This window comes from Hemicordylus capensis, chromosome 8 (assembly GCF_027244095.1).
Source record: "Hemicordylus capensis ecotype Gifberg chromosome 8, rHemCap1.1.pri, whole genome shotgun sequence".
NCBI classification, from domain to species: Eukaryota; Metazoa; Chordata; class Lepidosauria; order Squamata; family Cordylidae; genus Hemicordylus; species Hemicordylus capensis.
In genome coordinates this window covers 27391155-27409331 of record NC_069664.1, presented here as the reverse complement: position 1 = coordinate 27409331, position 18177 = coordinate 27391155, and the positions used below count along the sequence as shown (strand labels likewise).

Sequence of the window (18177 nt, the reverse complement as noted above, 5' to 3'; positions counted from 1 at the left end):
TGTTGCTGGCCAACAGGTGACGGGTTATGTTGTGAAGATTTTCTGGACCTTCGACACCCACAGACAAGAAGAAAGATCTTTGTCCATAGAAGGGGGAAAGTCAATGCAGACGGGTAAGCTTGCCAGAATAACCATCAAAGCGGAGAGCATCCATTGGAAGAAGACACTGTGAAAGGTGGGGCTTTCCCCAGACAGGGATTCCCCAGACTACAACTCCCAAGGACCTCCAAGGCTGTTGTGTCTAGGGATGATGCTGAGGACCTAAAACTGGGAACCCCCATGTTAAGGGAAGCAAAACGAATGGTGCTATAACTAACGGGATTTCTGTGGCTGGGGCCCATAGATTCCTAAATTGCTGCAGGTTTAGAGCAGCGTCATGGCCCTGAAGGGGCAGTTGCTCAGTGGCAGAGTACCTGCTTTGCGTGCCTAGCTTCATTCCCTGGTATCTCAAGTTTTCTAGGAGCCCAAGGATAGCAGGGCTGTGAAACCTTTTTGTCTGGAGAGTCATCACCAGCTAAGAGGAAGTGATATTAAGCTAGGTGGACGTTTGGTCTGATCTGATGTAAGGGCAGCTCCGTATATTGTCGGGAAATGTTCATAGTTCAGTGGAAGAGCGCACCATTTGAATGCAGAAGGCCCCAAGATCAAATGCTTAAGCATTTCAGCTTAGCACTATATGAAACTCTCAGGGTGGGGTGTTGGTCTGCCCATTTCTACTTAGCCCCAGTCTTTTCTGCTCTGCAGTGAACAACCTAACGGCTCAAACACCATACGAGATTTCTGCTTGGGCCAAGACTGAGCTGGGTGACAGCCCTCTGTCTTTTGCGCATGTGGTGACCAGTGGAACAAGACCCTCCCCACCCAGCCTGAAAGCCAAAGCAGTCAATCAGACGGCTGTTGAGTGTAACTGGTCTGGCTCTCGGAACGTGGTAAGGACTCCTTTCTTTTCCTCTGGTGAAGAGAAGCAGTTGGTGGAAGGAGAACCCGCCCTCTGATCTAAATGTTTACCCTCCACTCATGTGACTATGTTGATCATGTGACAATGACTATGTTCTGTGTGCCACAGAAGTGGAACTGTGTGCCACAAAGCTTGACGAAGCTTTTTCGTCAAGGATGCACAAGTCTTTTATTTTCTAACAATTGTTAGTTTTACATCCCACTCACAGCAAATTCTTAGCCTCAAGACAACTCTGTGAGGTAGATCAGGCTGAGAGAGAGTGACTTGCTCTTCCTAGTTGAGAGGTGGTTTAAACCCAAGCCTACCATGCCCAGAATGTTTCTGGTCACACAGATTGGCCATAAGAAGTGAGGCTTTTGAGGAATACCAGTTTAGATCGTGGAGTTAGAATAGGGATTCTCAAACCTGGGGCCCCATATGTTGTTGGACTACAACTTCCATCATCCCCAGCCACAATAGCCAAAGACCATTGTGGCTAGGGATGATAAGAGTTGTAGTCCAGCAACATCTGGGAGCCTAGGTTTGAGAACCCTGGAGCTAGGACATAATAAAGTCATTCATTAGTTGCCTGTAATGAGTTAAGAAGCAGCGACTAGACTGGCCAGCTTCCTGAAATTTTAGAAACTGGGAACAGTGCATAATTTGAATTTTGTTCTTATTATTTCTTGACTTCTTTCACAATTTATCGCCCATTTCAATTCCCCAAATCTGAAATTCAAATAAAACAATATCCCATATCCCAAACAATTTTGGAACAATGGCAAGTGGAATCTGCTCATCCCTAACTTTCCCCTTCCTTGATAGGTTTATGGAGTATTTTATGCCACATCTTTCCTCGAGCTTTACCGGAATCCCAACAACGCAACCACCACATTGCACAACATCACAGTTATCGTCAACAGAGATGAGCAGTATTTATTTCTGGTGAGGAGTTTAGACGTAATTCCCCACTATTACCCCACCCCCACCTCCCAAATGCAACTTGGACATGAGCCATCTTGGGGGACAAAGGCTCGTTGTGATTTTTGACAAGAACTACACCCCTAGAGATGGAAAAGAGGTGACCGCCATATACTGAGTCAGACCATTGGTCTATCTAGCTCATTATTGTCTACACAGACTGGCAGCGGCTTCTCCAAGGTTGCAGGCAGGGATCTCTCTCAGCCCTACCTTAGAGATGCTGCCAGGGAAGGAACTTGGAACCTTCTGCTCTTCCCAGAGCGGCTCCATCCCCTAAGGGGAATATCTTACAGTGCTCACACTTGTAGTCTCCCTTTCATTTGCAACTAGGGCAGACCCTGCCTAGCTAACGGGACAAGTCATGTTTGCTACCACAAGACCAGCTCTCCTCCCATAATAGCTTGTGTTAAAAGCTTCTAAAACATTTAAAAATTCAAAAACTACTATAAAGTTTTATCAGTGTTGTCAGAGGAGTGGAAATGAAAACTGGCAAGAATGTCCTCCAAAGAATACCCCATGGAGAGAATACAGCAATTTGTTCATTGCTAATCCCCAACCCTGACCCTTTGCTCTGTGCAAAATCAACTGCAGTTTCCCCCTAATTGTTTAGGGGTAGGAATAAAGAAAGGGATGATAACACAGAGAGAGCCGTAAGTGCAACAATGCTATCGCCTATTTTCCATCTCTGGAGTGTCAGACGTTGCCAAAAATCACTGAGAGCATTCGCCCCCTGAGATGGTACCTTTGGCCAAAATTTGTGGGCTTGGCTGATGAACCAAGGTGATTTATGGAAGATGCTCTCAAGAGAGTGTATTATAATCTCCTTGAAGCAGGAATTTGTGTGTGGGTTTTCTTTTTGCTGCTTCTGCTTTATTCAAGTGAAAGTTCTTGTGAATAACAACCAATAATTGTCCTACTCAAGGTACGTGTGATCTCTCCATACCAAGGACCACCTTCCGACTACATCGTTGTGAAGATGATCCCGGACAACCGCCTCCCACCACGACATCTTCATTCTGTGCACCTGGCAAAAACGTTCGCTGTCATTAAGTGGGAGTCCCCGTACGATTCTCCTGACCAAGATATGGTAAGATGCTTTGTATTGCAAACTCTTCACAAGAGATGTTGGATGGTTGAGGGCAGGAGCTCTGAGGATTCACGGTACCCAACTTGGCTCCCTCCAGCTGTATGCTGTCGCCGTGAAAGATTTAATCAGAAAAACAGACCGAATCTACAAGGTGACCACGCGCAACAGCACCGTGGAGTATATCGTCAAGACACTGGAGCCAGGTGGGAAGTACCACATCATTGTTCAACTGGGAAACATGAGCAAAGAAGCCAGCTTGAAAATCAACACAGGTGAGCAGTGACCCCGGTATGTAGGGTCAAGGGAGACATGCCCTTTGCTCTTTTTAAAAACTTTTAGCTGTATTCATTCATTCATTCATTCGATTTCTATACCGCCCCTCAAAAAATAACTCAGGGTGGTTTACACAGAGAAATAATAAATAGATAAGATAAGATAAGATGGATCCCTGTCCCCAAAGGGCTCACAGTCTAATTTGTTTTGTTTTTATTGAATTGTTTTTATCTTCTTGTCAACCACCCTGGGGTCTTTCTTATTTATTTATTTATTCATGTATTTATTTAAACATTTATTCCCCGCCCCTCCAGTACATTACTGCTCGGGGCAGCTCACAACATTTAGAAAACGGTTACAATATAAAATCAGATTAGGACGAAGGGCAGTATATAAATATAAATAAATAAATGCCCGTAAATACATGCTAAAGAGGCATGCTTCCATCTGGGAATGCTTCTTCTTTCACCCCAAATAACTGCCAGGGAGGGAGGAAGCCAATCCTGATGACTCCGCTGCCATACTAGTCCATCACATACTCGCTCAGTGGCTGTATAAATGCTATACAAATGTGTATTAGTGTTATTATTATAATGAAACAGCCAGTCACATGTTTAACGGTTTAGAGACCTGCAGAGGAAAGGCAGAGTTGCTCCAACTGAAGCTAATGAACTTCCAAGGGCAGCTGCAGGTTAAGCCCCTTATGGTGACAATTCAGGCATTATTGTTCACGATTTATTTATATGCACCCAGCAATCTAGGAACACAGGAAACTGCCTTATACCGAGTCAGACCAATAGTCCATCTAGCTCAGTTTTGTCTACACAGACTAGCAGTGGCTTCTCCAAGGTTGCAGGCAGGAGTCTCTCTCTCAGCCCTATCTTGGAGATGCTGCCAGGGAGGGAACTTGGAACCTTCTACATGGAAGCATGCAGGTGCTCTTCTCAGTGGCCCCATCCCCTAAAGGGAATATCTTACAGTGCTCACACATATAGTCTCACGTTCAAATGCAAGCCAGGGTGGACCCTGCTTAGCAAAAAAGACAATTCATGCTTGCTACCACAAGACCAGCTCTTCTCTCTGTTTCCATTTCGTATCTCCAGTTGATGCTTCTTGGATGTCATTCTTCTTTTTAACTTGGAAAGGCCAGGAACGAGCAACGGAAAGAGAATATTGTCTGCTGGCCTTAACTGATGAATTGAATATTCATCAGTGTGTTAGAGAAGCGTGCAACTCTATTGCTGAAACGGTAAAGACATTTGCCTGAATGTTTTCCCTCATCTCCTGTCCCCTTTTTTGCAGTGTCCCTGGCAGCTCCAGACGCCTTAAAGATTATAGCAGAAAATGACCACATCTTGTTGTTTTGGAAGAGTTTAGCCTTAAAAGAAACTTACTTTAATGAAAGCCGGGTAAGTTATGACCATATTCCCCACCCCACCCCCTCTGGAGAGCATCTGAAGCAGCCTTATGTCCCATCGTTCCCTCCCCCACCCCAGCAGAACTCATGGTGGGCTGACTATTAAAAAATGACAACACTAGCAAATACACAAGATAGCAGCAGTCATTGACTTTAAAAGACCAGAACCAGAGAGAGAGAACAAACCGCTTACCCAGGGGCAGAAAATAGCTCAAGAGACCATCAGAGAAGTCTTGCTGCAGTAAAAATGAATTTAGTCTCCGCATTAAAATCACGAGACACAGTGCCACCCAAGAATCAGGTGGTAGAGAGCCCCAGAAAGCTTATGCTCCTTTGCCCATCATGAACATACATACTGTTGATGAGGACTAGAGGCAGGGCCTTTTCTGTGGTGGGTTCACAGAACTCACCCAGGGGCTTACATCAGGGGTCTGTCTCTCTCTCTCTCTCCCCTCCGCTCTCTCAAACACACACTCACTCACACAAGTTTTGAAAGCAGACCCTCGGAGTCATTTGTCGTCTGTCTTGCAGCTAACCACTGGTGCTGTTGAAAGCCCTCAAAGGTTCCTCAAGACAGCTTTCAGGATAAAACAATACATATTTTCCTCCAAGCCAGCATGATGCAGTGTTTAGGGCAGGGTTTAAGAACATAAGAACAGCCCTCCTGGATCACATCCAAGGCCCATCTAGTCCAGCTTCCTGTTTCACACAGTGGCCCACTAGATGCTCTGAGAAGCTAACAGGCAAGAGGTGAGGGCATGCACTCTATCCTACTGTTACTCTCCTGCAACTGGTATTTAGAGGCATCCTGCTTCTGAGGCTGTAGGCGGCCTATAGCCCTCAGACTAGTAGACAATGAGAGGCCTGTCCTCCATGAATTTATCTAAGCCCCTCTTAAAGCCATCCAGGTTGTTGGCTGTCACCACATCTTGTGGCAGATAATTCCATAGGTTAATTATGCACTCCCCAGTCGTAGACCAATGGGTTCTCAAACTTGGGTCCTCAGATGGTGTTGGGCTTCAACTCCCATCTTTCCTAGCCAAAGGCCATTTGGGGCTGGAGATTATGGGAACTGAAGTCCAAGGGTCTTTGGGGACCCACGTTTGAGAGCCCCTGGGTTAGGGTGTTGGTCTAGGCCTGGGGAGTGCAGGATTCAAATCCTCACTCAACCCTGAAGCTTCACTGAGTGACTTTAAGACAGTCTCTCTCTTTCAGCCTAATTTATCTCCCATTCTCCAGCAGAGGATAAGCAGTGCATCCGACAGCTCCTTATCACTCGCTCTTAGACAGGATTAATCAAAAGAAAAGAACCCCAGGCAGCCCCACCCTTTGCAAGTGGGAGGAGCTTCTACAAATTGCCCAGTTCTAATCTGTCTTGCTCCAAGAAGGCAAGGTGTCCTCATTGCTCTTCAGTTTCCTTCTGTTTTTGGCCAACTACTCCAATTTAAATAATAATAATAATAATAATAACTTATTACTGCTCTGGTAAGGTTTGCTTGGGTGGCTTTCCCCACTGAGTGATCAGCTAAAAAAAAAAGAGTCCAAGGAGCGGTCTTTTCCTCATCAAGGTGGATTCGGGCTTGCATTTCTTAGGCCTACGCTTCTTCAGGAGTTCCCCCTCCTTCCGGCATCATGGCACATTCTATGCACAGTGCAGCCACTTCGGCCACATTTTCGACACAAGTGCCATTACTGGACATACGTAGGGCAGTGACCTGGTCGTGTCCTAAAACCTTCGTGAGACATTACAAAATTAACACTCTGTCCTCTGCTGATGCCTCCTTTGGCAGGAGGGTTCTTCAGCAGGTGATAAAGATGTAGTCAGCAGAAAGGAGCCCTCCCAGGGGGACTGAAACTCATGTAGGTCCCGCTCTCGGATGCACTCCTTATCCTCTGCTGCAGAATGGAACATTGTACTTGCCTGAAGAGTCCATTCTCAGCAGGGATATGGAGTCCACCCGCCCCGCCCTTCTCTCTGCTCGTGGGTTTGTTTCCTGCAGTTACAGTGGTTTGTTGTGGGCAGTTCTCTGTGTCCTTCAGCAGTTGCCAGATGTTCTTCAGGCCTTCTGTTTGCCCATCTTTCTGGCTATCTTTTACTGCTTTTTAATGTATTAACATTTTCTGGTTTTTATACCCTGTGCACCTTTGGCTGAGTCAGACAGAACTGGGCTCTTAGGATAAGCTACTTCCACTTGCAAAGCAGGGGGCGGGGGCTGCCTGCGGCTCTTTTCTTTTGATTAACCCTATCTAGGAGCGAGTGGTAAGGAGCAACCCACTGTCAGATGCACTCCGTATCCCTGCTGAGCATGGACTCTTCAGATAAGTACCATGTTCCATTCTTGGGAACAAGGTATGCTCAGACCCCGGGCTCCTTGGAAGAAGAGCGGGGTCAAATGAAATAATAAACAGAGCTACAGATCATCCTCAATCCAGCAGCCAAGATACCCATCCAGTTGAAGTTGCTTTGTTCATTTTTTTCCATTTCAGGGCTATGAGGTGCACATGTTTGACAGTGTGTTGAATAGTACAGTGTACCTGGGGAACACCACCGAGAACGTCTTCAAAGTTTCCAACCTCAAGATGGGCCACAATTACTCATTCACGGTGCAAGCCAGATGTCTCTACAGTGGGCAGATGTGTGGGGAGCCTGCGACGCTGCTGTACAATGAACTTGGAAGCGGTAAGGAAGAGGCCCTTCTCTGCAGATTCAGGGCCCCTCCTGCGTTTGCACTGCCTCCCTGTGGCTCTCCCCTCACCACTGCAGTAATGCCTGGGAGCCAAGACTGATGCAGACAGAGAAAACCCGTGTGGGTCCCTCTCACTCACTTCTGGTCAAACACTGCGAAGTTGCCACTACTGATTTGGTTCCAAACTTGGCAGTGGTATCATGGAGAAAGAGCCCTATGTCCCTTGGGACAGCACATGAAGGCACAATCCGTAGGAACATAGGAAGCTGCCTGCTACTGAGTCAGACCATTGTTTCATCTAGCTCAGTCTTGTCTACACTGACTGGCAGCAGCTCTCCAAGGTTTCAGGCAGGAGTCTTTCCCAGCCCTACCTGGAGATGCTGCCAGGGATTGAATGCAAACCAGGTGCTCTACTATTGAACTCCATCTCCAAAGCTTCAGGGCCCCTGGTCCACTGAGTTCCATCATCATCCTCATCCTCAAAAGCCAGTGCTTTGCTACCGAGCTTCAGCCCTTACCCAAAAGATCTATGGCCACGCCTGCTCTTCTCTTCTGCTTTTCACTTGCTTGGATGCTTCTGCTACTTCTGAATTGTTTTGCTGATGGTTTTCTCTGCTGCTGCTTCTTCCTCTCTCCTCTGTAGGTGGAGATCCTGCCGCATCTCAAATGGGCCAGTCATCCGACGTGGCCGCCATTGTGGTGCCAATATTATTCTTCTTGCTCCTGACTTTGGGCGTAGGGTTTGTCATCTTGTACATGAGGCACAGAAGACTTCAGAATAGCTTCACAGCCTTCGCCAACAGCCACTACAGCTCCCGGCTTGGGTCGGCCATATTCTCATCAGGTGACGATTTAGGTAAGTGGCGCCATTTCCTTACGACCTGGAAGTGACTTTCGCTGGGCTACGAAAGCCCATAATGGCTTGGTTACATTTAGTTTTTAGTGACTATTCATTCATTCATTCATTCATTCATTTGATTTCTATACCACCCTTCCAAAAATGGCTCAGGGCGCTTTACACAGAGAAATAATAAATAAATAAGATGGACCCCTGTCCCCAAAGGGCTCACAATCTAAAAAGAAGCATAAGATAGACACCAGCAACAGTCACTGGAGGTACCGTGCTGAGGATGGAGAGGACCAGTTATTCTCCCCCTGCTGAATAAAGAGAATCACCACATTAAAAGGTGCCTCTTTGCCAAGTTAGCAGCGGAATTTTTAAAGACAGTGTTGCTTGTCTACAACTGGAAGGTAACTTAGATGCCACAAGTCAGGCTGCTTTATGTATGCAGGAGGGATGTCATTTCAGGAGGCAGAGGCCACTGCAGAGAGGAGAGGGGATTGCTGAAAACCGCCCCTCACTGTGTCCATGGAAATGATTCCTGCACGAAATAACTCCAAACGCTGTGTCCCTCCTCTTCTCGCATACAGTCCCAGTCCCCTTGTACCCCTTTCTCCCCGCTCTAAATTGGGTTCTCCTCTCCCCATTCACATTCAGTACAAAAAAATTCACAAACCCAGGAGATGGGGGTGGGTGGAACCAGTGAGTTTCGTGACTGAACAGGATTTGAACTTGGGTCTCCCCCGGTTCTAGTTCAGCACCGTCACTATTGCAACACATTGGCTACCCAGGGTTTGTGAGGTATTGTGCCCATGTCTAGAGAAACCAGACAGGAATCTCTTGCTGTCCTGCCTGAGTAGTGTTTTGCATTTATTTCCCAGGAGACGAAGATGACGAGGCACCAATGATCACGGGGTTCTCAGACGATGTCCCCATGGTGATAGCATGAAAAAGCGTTTCTGGCGCCAGAAACCCAAATGGTGTAAATATTTTATTTGATAAGAAGACAAAAAAAATAGTCAACTGTTTATTTTAAAAAAAAATATGCACTTTTGAGTTGCAATATGTTATTTTTGTATGGGCCGAAAAAAAGAAGAAGAAATAATTATTACACTTTGTAGTACACAGCTGTGAACTTTCAAACCAGGTTGATTTAGTAACAATTTCTGTTGATTTGTTTGATTTGTTGTTTGTTTTTTCTTTCCTTCTGTTGAACGTTAATTTAGTCTTACAGGGCTGTGCTTGCTGGGCATGCTTTTAAGTCTGTGAGATATTTCCTTGACTGTGACTCTGGTCTTCAGATAACTTGTGGGGTAGTTAGAGAACCCCTGGACGCTCTCTCTGGCTTTGACATAGGATGGAACCATACACAATGAATGCTGAAAATCAGCCCTACATGTCAAATTCCAGAACCTCTCCTCCAAAACGTGTGGTAATGGGAAGGCGGCGTCATTGCATCAGGCATTTCCTAGAGATGGGCAAACCACTCCCGGCAACTGGTCTTTGCTAAGATTTCTTGCAAGTGCTTAAAACCCCTTGAAGGATTTTGTACATACTTCCAAGCTCACCGAATCCAGTTGGAGGGTTCAGACTCCCGTCTCCCACAACAACCCTCTACCATTGTGAGAGAGAGTGGGAGGAGGGTGTTTAGCTCACCACAGCCCCGGCTGCCTGACTGACTCCAGTACTTGACTGAGACGATGCTTCTGAATATGTTGTTCAGGATCATTGGCTTTGTAGTTTTCTCTTGGTAGAGAAGACTACAAATCCTTCAAGTCTCACAGGAAATGAGCATTTCCGGAAGCATTGCTGATTTCACGAACTGGAGCCGGATAGACAGGCAGAACAGCGTGTGTGATAACATGGGTCTCCCCACTCCCACCTGCCAGTTTCCTCTCCACTTTGCAGTGGTAAGGTGGGCAGCTGGTTGAGTGTGAATGTGGAGCCCGCAGGGAAGTTAGCAGGTGGGGCGAAAAGTCGGCTCTATTTCAAGGCTGAATCTGGATTCACCTGGGTGTCGACCAGGGCTGCACAACTTTGGCCCTGCAGCTGTTGCTGGACTCCAGCTCCCATAATCCCCCACCACAGTGACCAATGGGAATGATGACGCTTATAGTCTGATGCCTGCAGGAGGGCCAAAGTTGTGCAGCCCTGGTGTAGACCAACTTAAAATGGGTCTTGATTTCCTGACTGTAGGGGGTCATCTTTTGAGCCCCCTGTCCGAATCCTTGGCTGATCCCAACATTTCCCCAGGCCTGCTCCCCATTACTGGCTCCCACAGAGGTGGTGGGGACAGCCTGGAAACCCACAGCCCCACAATGTTGTCTTCCCATTACTGGGCCATTTGAGGAGCAAGGAGAAGGAGCTCGACATGGGGCCGCTGTTTGGGGTGGCAACGCCTGGTTCTTTGGTGTGTCTGGTTCCATCCGTTTTCAGATGCAGGCTGAACGGAGGCTGAGTGGTCTCTTTTCAACCCTCCCTCTATGAAGGGGGTCCACCGTAGATAGGGTTTCAAGAGCAGATAAGGAGAGACAAGGTGGAGGGCTTGGCCATTGGTTTTTGATTTGGGGCACAGTCCCCCAAATGCTGCTGCTACGAAACTCCCTTCCTCTCCAGAAATCTCACATGAGAGTCTTATGCCCACCCACCTGACTATCAACTCAGACATGGTGGCCAAGCTGCTATTGCTGGACTCCAACTCCCAGGGACCACTAGACAGCCTCAGCTTGGCCACCCAGAAGTTAGAGAATCGGTTCTCTCAGGATCAGAGTCTAAACTGGCTTTTCTTTTTTCTTTTTCTTTTTAATTTTTCTAAGAGATGTTTTATTTAAAGAATTCAGGAAATTATATATATATATATACATCTATCTATATATATCTATGAAGAGAGAGAGAATAATTCCTGAAGGTTTTACATTGACTTTTTGTTTTATATGAGATTTTTGTTCTGTTCTATTAATTTATTGGGAAATCTGCTTTTGGTCAGAGTTCCAAACTGCTCAGTTGTGTGCACACTTATTGTGTGGAAGATGTGCCATTTTAACAGTTTGCAAAATAGGTTGTCGTCGGGTTCCCCACCTTGTCCTATAACTGAATCGGGTATTAGCGTCATACAGGGGTGGCCGACTGGAAGCTATCTAGTTGCCTTGGGACTACAACTCCCATCATCCCCAGCTGCAATACAGTGAGGCTGTGGGTGATGGGAGTTGTAGTACAGGAATTGGAGAGCCTCAGGTTGTGCACCCCACCATAGTAAAAAAGAAGAAAGTAATGTTTTGTTTTTAAGAGTGAATTGTTTTCATGCTTTGTGAGAAAGCAAGAAAAAGAAAAAGGTGGAGTGACAGATTCAATTGTTTTGACAAACTGAGGGCTGAAATAATTTCTGCAAAATGCTCATAAGGGTGCATTCCTGGAAGCAAAAAACAGTTGCACAAAAACCCGTGGACTTCAGTTTCATTGTTTTTGTTGATTGGATTTTTGTATTCTTCCCCCCGCCTGCCCCATGCAGCCCCACGCCTGCCCCGATGCACATGTGGCAGCTGGCACATGAGTGGGCTTTCCTGTCTGCTAAGATGGAAGGAGCAGTGCCAGTGATGTGTCACTTTGGGTGGAGTTGTCCCCCGCCTCCCAACATATGCAGTGGAGTTCCATGAGCCCTTGAAACGCTTCTGTATCTGGGCAAAAGGCCTCCCATATTTTAAGGATTCCATAGGCAGCGACTTTGGGGTCGCTCAGCAGGCTGGCTTGTCTTCCAGCCTACGTGGGCTGGATCATCACTGTTAATGTAGGGAGGGGGCTGCCAGAACCACCTCTTTCAAGGTTCCAGAGTCCTGCCCTTGCAGCCTGGGATCTTGACTAAGCCAGGATCGTGTATGCTGTGTCGTTCCCCACCCCACCCCTCTTGCCACGGCACAGAAAGTTTTAGGTGCTCTTCAGAAGTACTCAGATATTTCGGGGCAGGCTGGAGGCGGCTTCCCACTGCTAGCCCTGCCTTCCGTTGATGCCTCAAGCCCCTTTAGGTGAAGAAATGCATTCTCCTCTCTGCAAGCCGCGTAATTGGAGAAGAATTGCAGAATGCCCACTGGGTGTGCACAAGAATCCACTTCTCAGTGTTGATAGATCAATTGTGGTTTTGCCGATACCTTTTCTTTTAAGATGCCATTTGGATGTTCTGGTTTTGTGTTTTTAGACCCACCCGCCCCCTTCGATGAAAATCCTCAGTTTGCTTGAGCTTTCCAAAGAGAGTCCTCTTATTTTTTCTCTCCAGGGCTTCATGGCTAACGTTCCCCAACAGTAGCCACAGGGTGTAACCTGCTTAATAGCCACAGTCCCCCGATCTGCAGGGGCTGCAGACTTAGTTTATCTGCTCCCATTGGTCTAACTCCAGCGGTCCTCCATGCCTGATACCCTCATCGTCATGGGAGTTAGCAGGTAGACTTTGCCTGCCTACAAGCTGCAAAACAGAGTGCTCATTTTAAAAGCTGCAGCCCCCATGGGAAGGCGGCCAAGTAGCCCCTCCCCACGGTGGTTTCTCACATGGCAGGCATAACATTTAAAGGCGTCCGACCTGAGGGCCAGCCCTGAGGTGTGCAGAGTCCATGCTGCAGGCCCTGCTTGAGATTCGGCCCAGTTCAGACACTTCTTCGGCAGCAACGGCCTCTTTACGATGGAGAGCGGGCCTGTGAAGTGCCTCTCCACCATCCACCTAACACAGGGCTGCACAACTCCAACCCTCCTCCAGCAGTTCTTGGACTACAGCCCCCAGCATCCTCAGCCACAGTGGCCAATAGTCAGGGGTGCTGGGAGTTGCAGTCCAATATATGTGTGATGTGGAGTGAATAGAATCCTCGAATGTAAGAGCTAGAAGCAGCCTGGGAGGTCTTCTAATCTAGCCTTCTGCTTAGGGCAAGGAACTGCTACAGCATCCATCCAGCCTCTGCTTGGAAACCTCCAGTGAAGGGGAGTTCCACTGTCCAAATAGCTCTTACAGTGAGGAGGTGCCTGCCCGTGTCTAGGGGAGGCATTGCCAGCTCTTTGGACATGCAAATGCTCTTGCTGCCCAGGCAGGGATCTGAAGTGGGCCTCAGGGAGAAGCACATATTTGGGCTTTGAGACATGCAGCAGCCCTGAGAGAGCCTCATTTCACCCGGCCCTGCGTGTTCACGGGTCTCACCTCTCCATATCCCGTATATGCAAGCGTAGTCTCTCCACACCAAGAAATGCAAAGCTCCTTCTTCTCACGATGCGAGTATTTTTACTGACTTTAAACCAAAAGTGTCTCTTTGCTGTGTCACTCAAGTCTTCCTGGGGTTGGAGCGAGAATTGAACGGACCAGGCTTTGATAAGCGACTGTTGGCTTTGATAAGCAATCTTTTAACTTTCTCTCCCATTCCCACCCACGCCTTTCTAGTGATGTCGGCAGTTGTTTCACTGATAACGGAACGTTTTAGAGTGCAGACCTAAAACCGGCAAACCACCTTCCCTTTTCAGGTAAATTCAGCATTAGTGTAGAGGAGCTCATAACATGTGCCTCAGTAGTGCTTTCCGAGTAAAATTAATTCATCATGGATTGTCTGTATGTTTCTTAGGATAGACCGATAGTTATCATATCTTCAGGGAATACATTACACAGTTGGTTCTCTGCTAAGGACACATGTGTGTGCATGTACACACACACACACATTGATTATAGACACACTGCAGAGTGTCACTCCTGCAGAGGATTCTGGGACATGGGGCAAGCTACAGTTTCAAAACCCTTTTCCCTTCTGAGGCAAACAGAGAGTAAGAAGGGGGACGACGACAACACACTGCCCCCCCTCCCCTGCCGCGTGACCAATTTTTATTTTCTTGCAGTGGGTCGAGGGGCTGATTTGGATTGGGGCTTGGGGAGGGAGGGGTTTAACCTTTTTGTGTGGTTCCTCAGTGCCCATGCCCTCCTGGAAACAGTACTAGCCACAGAGGGGGGAAGAGTGGGCCTGTATAGCAGCCTCGTTCACACAGCCGCTCTCAGGGTTGGGGGAGTGCCAGGCACACTCCCGATCAGTGGTCACATGTACCCAAAGAACAGTGGAGGAGGAGGAAGAGAACGTGATCATGTGGGAGCTGGGTAGGACAGGTGTGTCCTACCCAGATCCCCCCCCCCCCCGTCGTTTTACCAAGGGTGGCAGGAAAGCTGTCCTACCCAGGTCCCGCCTCCCACACAATGGCACTCCCTCCCTTCTTCCTTGGTGTTCTCACAAGCGCCAGTCAGAAGTGTGCCCGGCTCTCTTCCTACCCTGATGGCGGTCATGTGAACAAGGCTAATTTCTTCTTCCACAGCAGCTTCTGGGTGGGAGGGTTGGACCGCCCCACTGCCCATGGCATGGCCTTAATCCAAACCAGAGACCACCACCTCTTGTGGGTGTTTTTAGGACAAGGAACATACAATGGTCATTCTAAGCTCAGATCTCCAAAACAATGTGTCATGGCCCCAAGTGGACCTTCAGAGATACCCAACAATCCCCAAGGGCTGGATATTGCAGGGGTCCCAGGCACTGAATCCCATCTCACTCTCTCTGATTCCATACTATGCTAGACAGACACCCCTCAGTTCTTTAAAATGGAAAAACCAAGAAACCCGCTGCTGTTCTGCAAAAATGACCACTGTGTGAAGATTCTTTACAGGGCTAGTGCATTTTCTAGAGATATAAGAAAATCCTCTGCCTCAGACACGTGAGCAGGATTGATGAAGTAATGAATAAATTGTATATTTTTATGAATGTTTGAAGCACAAAGATGCGTGTGAAGGGTGTTTTTGTTTGTTTACTGTAAATATACAAATGCTGATTTTATGTTTTGTGGCAGTTGTTTTTGAAACATGACATAAATCTGGAGAGATTTCCACCTGGGCTTTTTCTTTCTCCCCCCCCCCACCTTTTATTGTGATATACAAAAGAAGCTAGAGAACGCTTCAGTTTCGAGATTGCCAGTTACAATTTCTATGCGAAGAATAGAGCGCAGTCTGGCGGATGGAGGGGCCGCGCTCTTCAGAAGCAGGGCGTGATGGGACCTCAGAAGAGGAAAAGCCTCATAGCACATAGGAACCCTTCTCCTGAGTCAGACCCTTGGTTCCTCTTGCTCAGTATTGTCTTCACAGACTGGCAGCGGCTTCTCCAAGGTTGCAGGCAGGAATCTCTCTCAGCCCTATCTTGGAGACGCTTCCAGAGAGGGAGCCTGAAACCTTCTGCTCTTCCCAGAGCGGCCCCATCCCCTGAGGGGAAGATCTGACAGTGCTCATGCATGTGGTTTCCCATTCAAATGCAAACCAGGTGGACCCTGCTTAGCAAAGGGGACAGTTCTTGCTTGTTACCACAAGACCAGCTCTCCTCCCCTCCCTTATTGTCCTGCATTGATCTTCTCAGAAGCTGTGCTGATGGGCAGGCAATCTCTTGGACGCTCCTTAGGCCTGGCCACTCTGTAACAGCATCACCAAGTCCAACTGGAGTTCCGAAGTCTTCCATGAAAGCAGTTGGTGATGCTCAGTATCCCTTAGGAAGGCAAAGGTTGAACAGTAGTAGTAGTAGTAGTAAGTTTATTGCGGTCACAGACCAGATTAACAAACAATAACAATTAATAGCATTAATAAGAAAATTCAGAAAATCTCAAAGTTTACAAAATCACTAACTGTTCAAATTACTAATACAGTCTTTACTGTATTATTTTCCAATAAGTTTCCGGGCAAAATACAAAGTGCTGGTTATAACCTATAAAGTCCTAAACAGCTTAGGCCCATGGTACTTAAGAGAGCGTCTTCTTCTGCATGATCCCATCGTCCACTGCGTACATCAGGTGAGGCTCGTCTGTGGCTACCTTCATGTTGTCTGGTGGCCACCCAGGGACGGGCCTTCTCTGTTGTTGCCCCAAGACTTTGGAAAGCGCTTCCCATGGGAATAAGAGTCTCCCCATCTCTAGCAGCTTTTTAAAAGTGTCTAAAGACTTATTTTTTTACCCAGGCCTTTTAGCTTTTTAGCTTTGTAACTTTTAAAATGTTGGTTTATTTATTGATTTGGTTTAAGCTGGTTTTAATATTTAATCGATTTTAATGCTTTGTTTTTATTTGTTGTGAACCACCCTGAGACCTTGGGTTAGGGCGGTATAAAAATGCACTAAATAAATAAATAGCGGAGCTTTGACACCATAAAACAGAGCTTTGCCACATTTTCTGAAATTACAGGTTTAAAATTGGTCAGCCTAATTTCCAAATAAAATTGGTCTGTGTGACCAGGATAAATGGCTAAAATAGGAGCAATAAATTTGGTGCGAGCGTCCTTATAAAACTGGCAATAAAGAATAACATGGGTGATAGACTCTATATCCCTTGAGCCGCAGAAGGGTTGAACAGGGAAGGAAGCAGATCAAGCAGAAAGCCGCTGTCTAGTCCTGGCAGAAAGAGGTGGGCCAGTTTGAAGCGGGGCTATAGCTCACCTTCAAAAACAGGAAAAGGAAGGGGAAACGCCCAAGATGCTGACAGATTTATTCACTATGTTTTTATTGATACACTTCCATTAAATTAATTCAGTGTTGCCTTGTGCGTTTCAAGCCGATGCTCTTCTTCAGAGACAATTCTTGGGTAGATGCAATTGATTGCAATGTTGGTTTCTCTAGAATTATCACCCTGCACCACCAATAGCATCTATACTTCCAGAGTATATGTAGTGCCAGAGAAATTGGTTTGGGCTATCGTACCTTAAGTGGGCTGGACTAACAACCAGAAGGTTGCCAGTTCAAATCCCCGCTGCTACTATATCGGGCAGCAGCAATATAGGAAGATGCTGGAAGGCATCATCTCATACTGTGTGGGAGGTGGCAATGGTCAACCCCTCCTGTATTCCACCAAAGACAACCACAGCACTCTGTGGGCGCCAGGAGTCAAAATTGACTTGATGGCACACTTTACTTTTCCTTTACTTTGGAACCCAGTTGGTGTTGGGGGGGGTGGTTTTTGTTTTGTTGCAGTGCCAGCACCTGTTGCCTTCAGCAGTTCTGGAGTGGGAAGAATTTTGCATGCCCAAGTATATGCTCAATTGTGTTAATGAGCTCTGAAGCATAACAATTGTGAGGAACGGCAACCTTGTCCCTCAGTGGTAGAGCATCTGCTTAGGGTGCAGAAGGTTCCACTTTCAGATCCCGGCATCTCCAGGTAGGGCTGCTGCCAGTCAGTGTAGACAGTACTGAGCTAAATGGATCAATGGTACTGACTCAGTAGACAGCATCCTATGTACCTGAGGATTCAACGCAACCAGGACAAGGCTCAGTCCCTGAGCTGGAGAGGGGACTCAAACTCCCAAGCCAAACTGCTTGTCTCCAAACAAAAACAGTGTGACCAATTTCCCTGTTCCGGTTTTTCAAAGACTGCTGTAGCAACCGTACATCCATTTCAGTTGAGAAGAGCTAATGGAAAACTAATGTTGGAGGAAGAACTGTTTAGATTCCAATAAAATTTGCAGAAAATCTTTCCCGCTCCAATGTATTTGTCCTCTGTTACCATCTCAGCCAACCATATCAGTCGTGAAACAAAAGCTAAAGAACCACAAACGGAATGTTCACATGTGCCAATATACGTTGAAGTACACAAGCCTCCAAGTGGGAGGCTTCAGAAGGTTTTAGGAATTACTTCTTGTATCAAATGAAACAGCTAAAGAACTGAACACTTTTAAAAAATCAAATTGTTTACACCTCACATGTTGAAAGTTTACAAGTGTGGATTTTGGTAGCAACACTTTATGTCTAATTTTGTGTGCTTTCTGCTTCTGCTGGTGGCATCTGGCTGTGCCAGAGAATTCAGGACTTGCAAAACTTCACAGCTGTTTAGAAGTTGCACTTTAGAATCCCAAGATTTCAGTGTCAAGAAATTTAATTAGGCTGTGGTTTTGTTTCACAAATAAAAGGGGGCATAATTATGTGTCGTAAATA

At 46.8% G+C, this 18177-nt stretch overlaps 1 protein-coding gene across 6 annotated transcripts in view; it reads left to right on the top strand.

Annotated features, from left to right (window-relative positions):
* Positions 1-18177, top strand: part of SORL1 (sortilin related receptor 1) — a 138258-nt gene that overhangs the window by 80703 nt on the left and 39378 nt on the right. For 3 of the 6 annotated variants that reach the window (XR_008310998.1, XR_008310999.1, XM_053269302.1), the window contains exons 40-48: positions 17-113; positions 745-929; positions 1763-1882; positions 2841-3005; positions 3103-3277; positions 4581-4687; positions 7183-7375; positions 8026-8238; positions 9105-9205. Coding sequence is in view for 3 of the 6 variants with exons in the window: in XM_053269302.1 (XP_053125277.1) it covers positions 17-113; positions 745-929; positions 1763-1882; positions 2841-3005; positions 3103-3277; positions 4581-4687; positions 7183-7375; positions 8026-8238; positions 9105-9172 (1323 nt within the window). In the remaining 3 variants the exon portion in view is untranslated. Of the gene's footprint in view, positions 1-16; positions 114-744; positions 930-1762; positions 1883-2840; positions 3006-3102; positions 3278-4580; positions 4688-7182; positions 7376-8025; positions 8239-9104; positions 17718-18177 lie in introns of those variants that run through there. The other 3 variants (XM_053269303.1, XM_053269301.1, XR_008311000.1) reach the window with 2 other exon arrangements.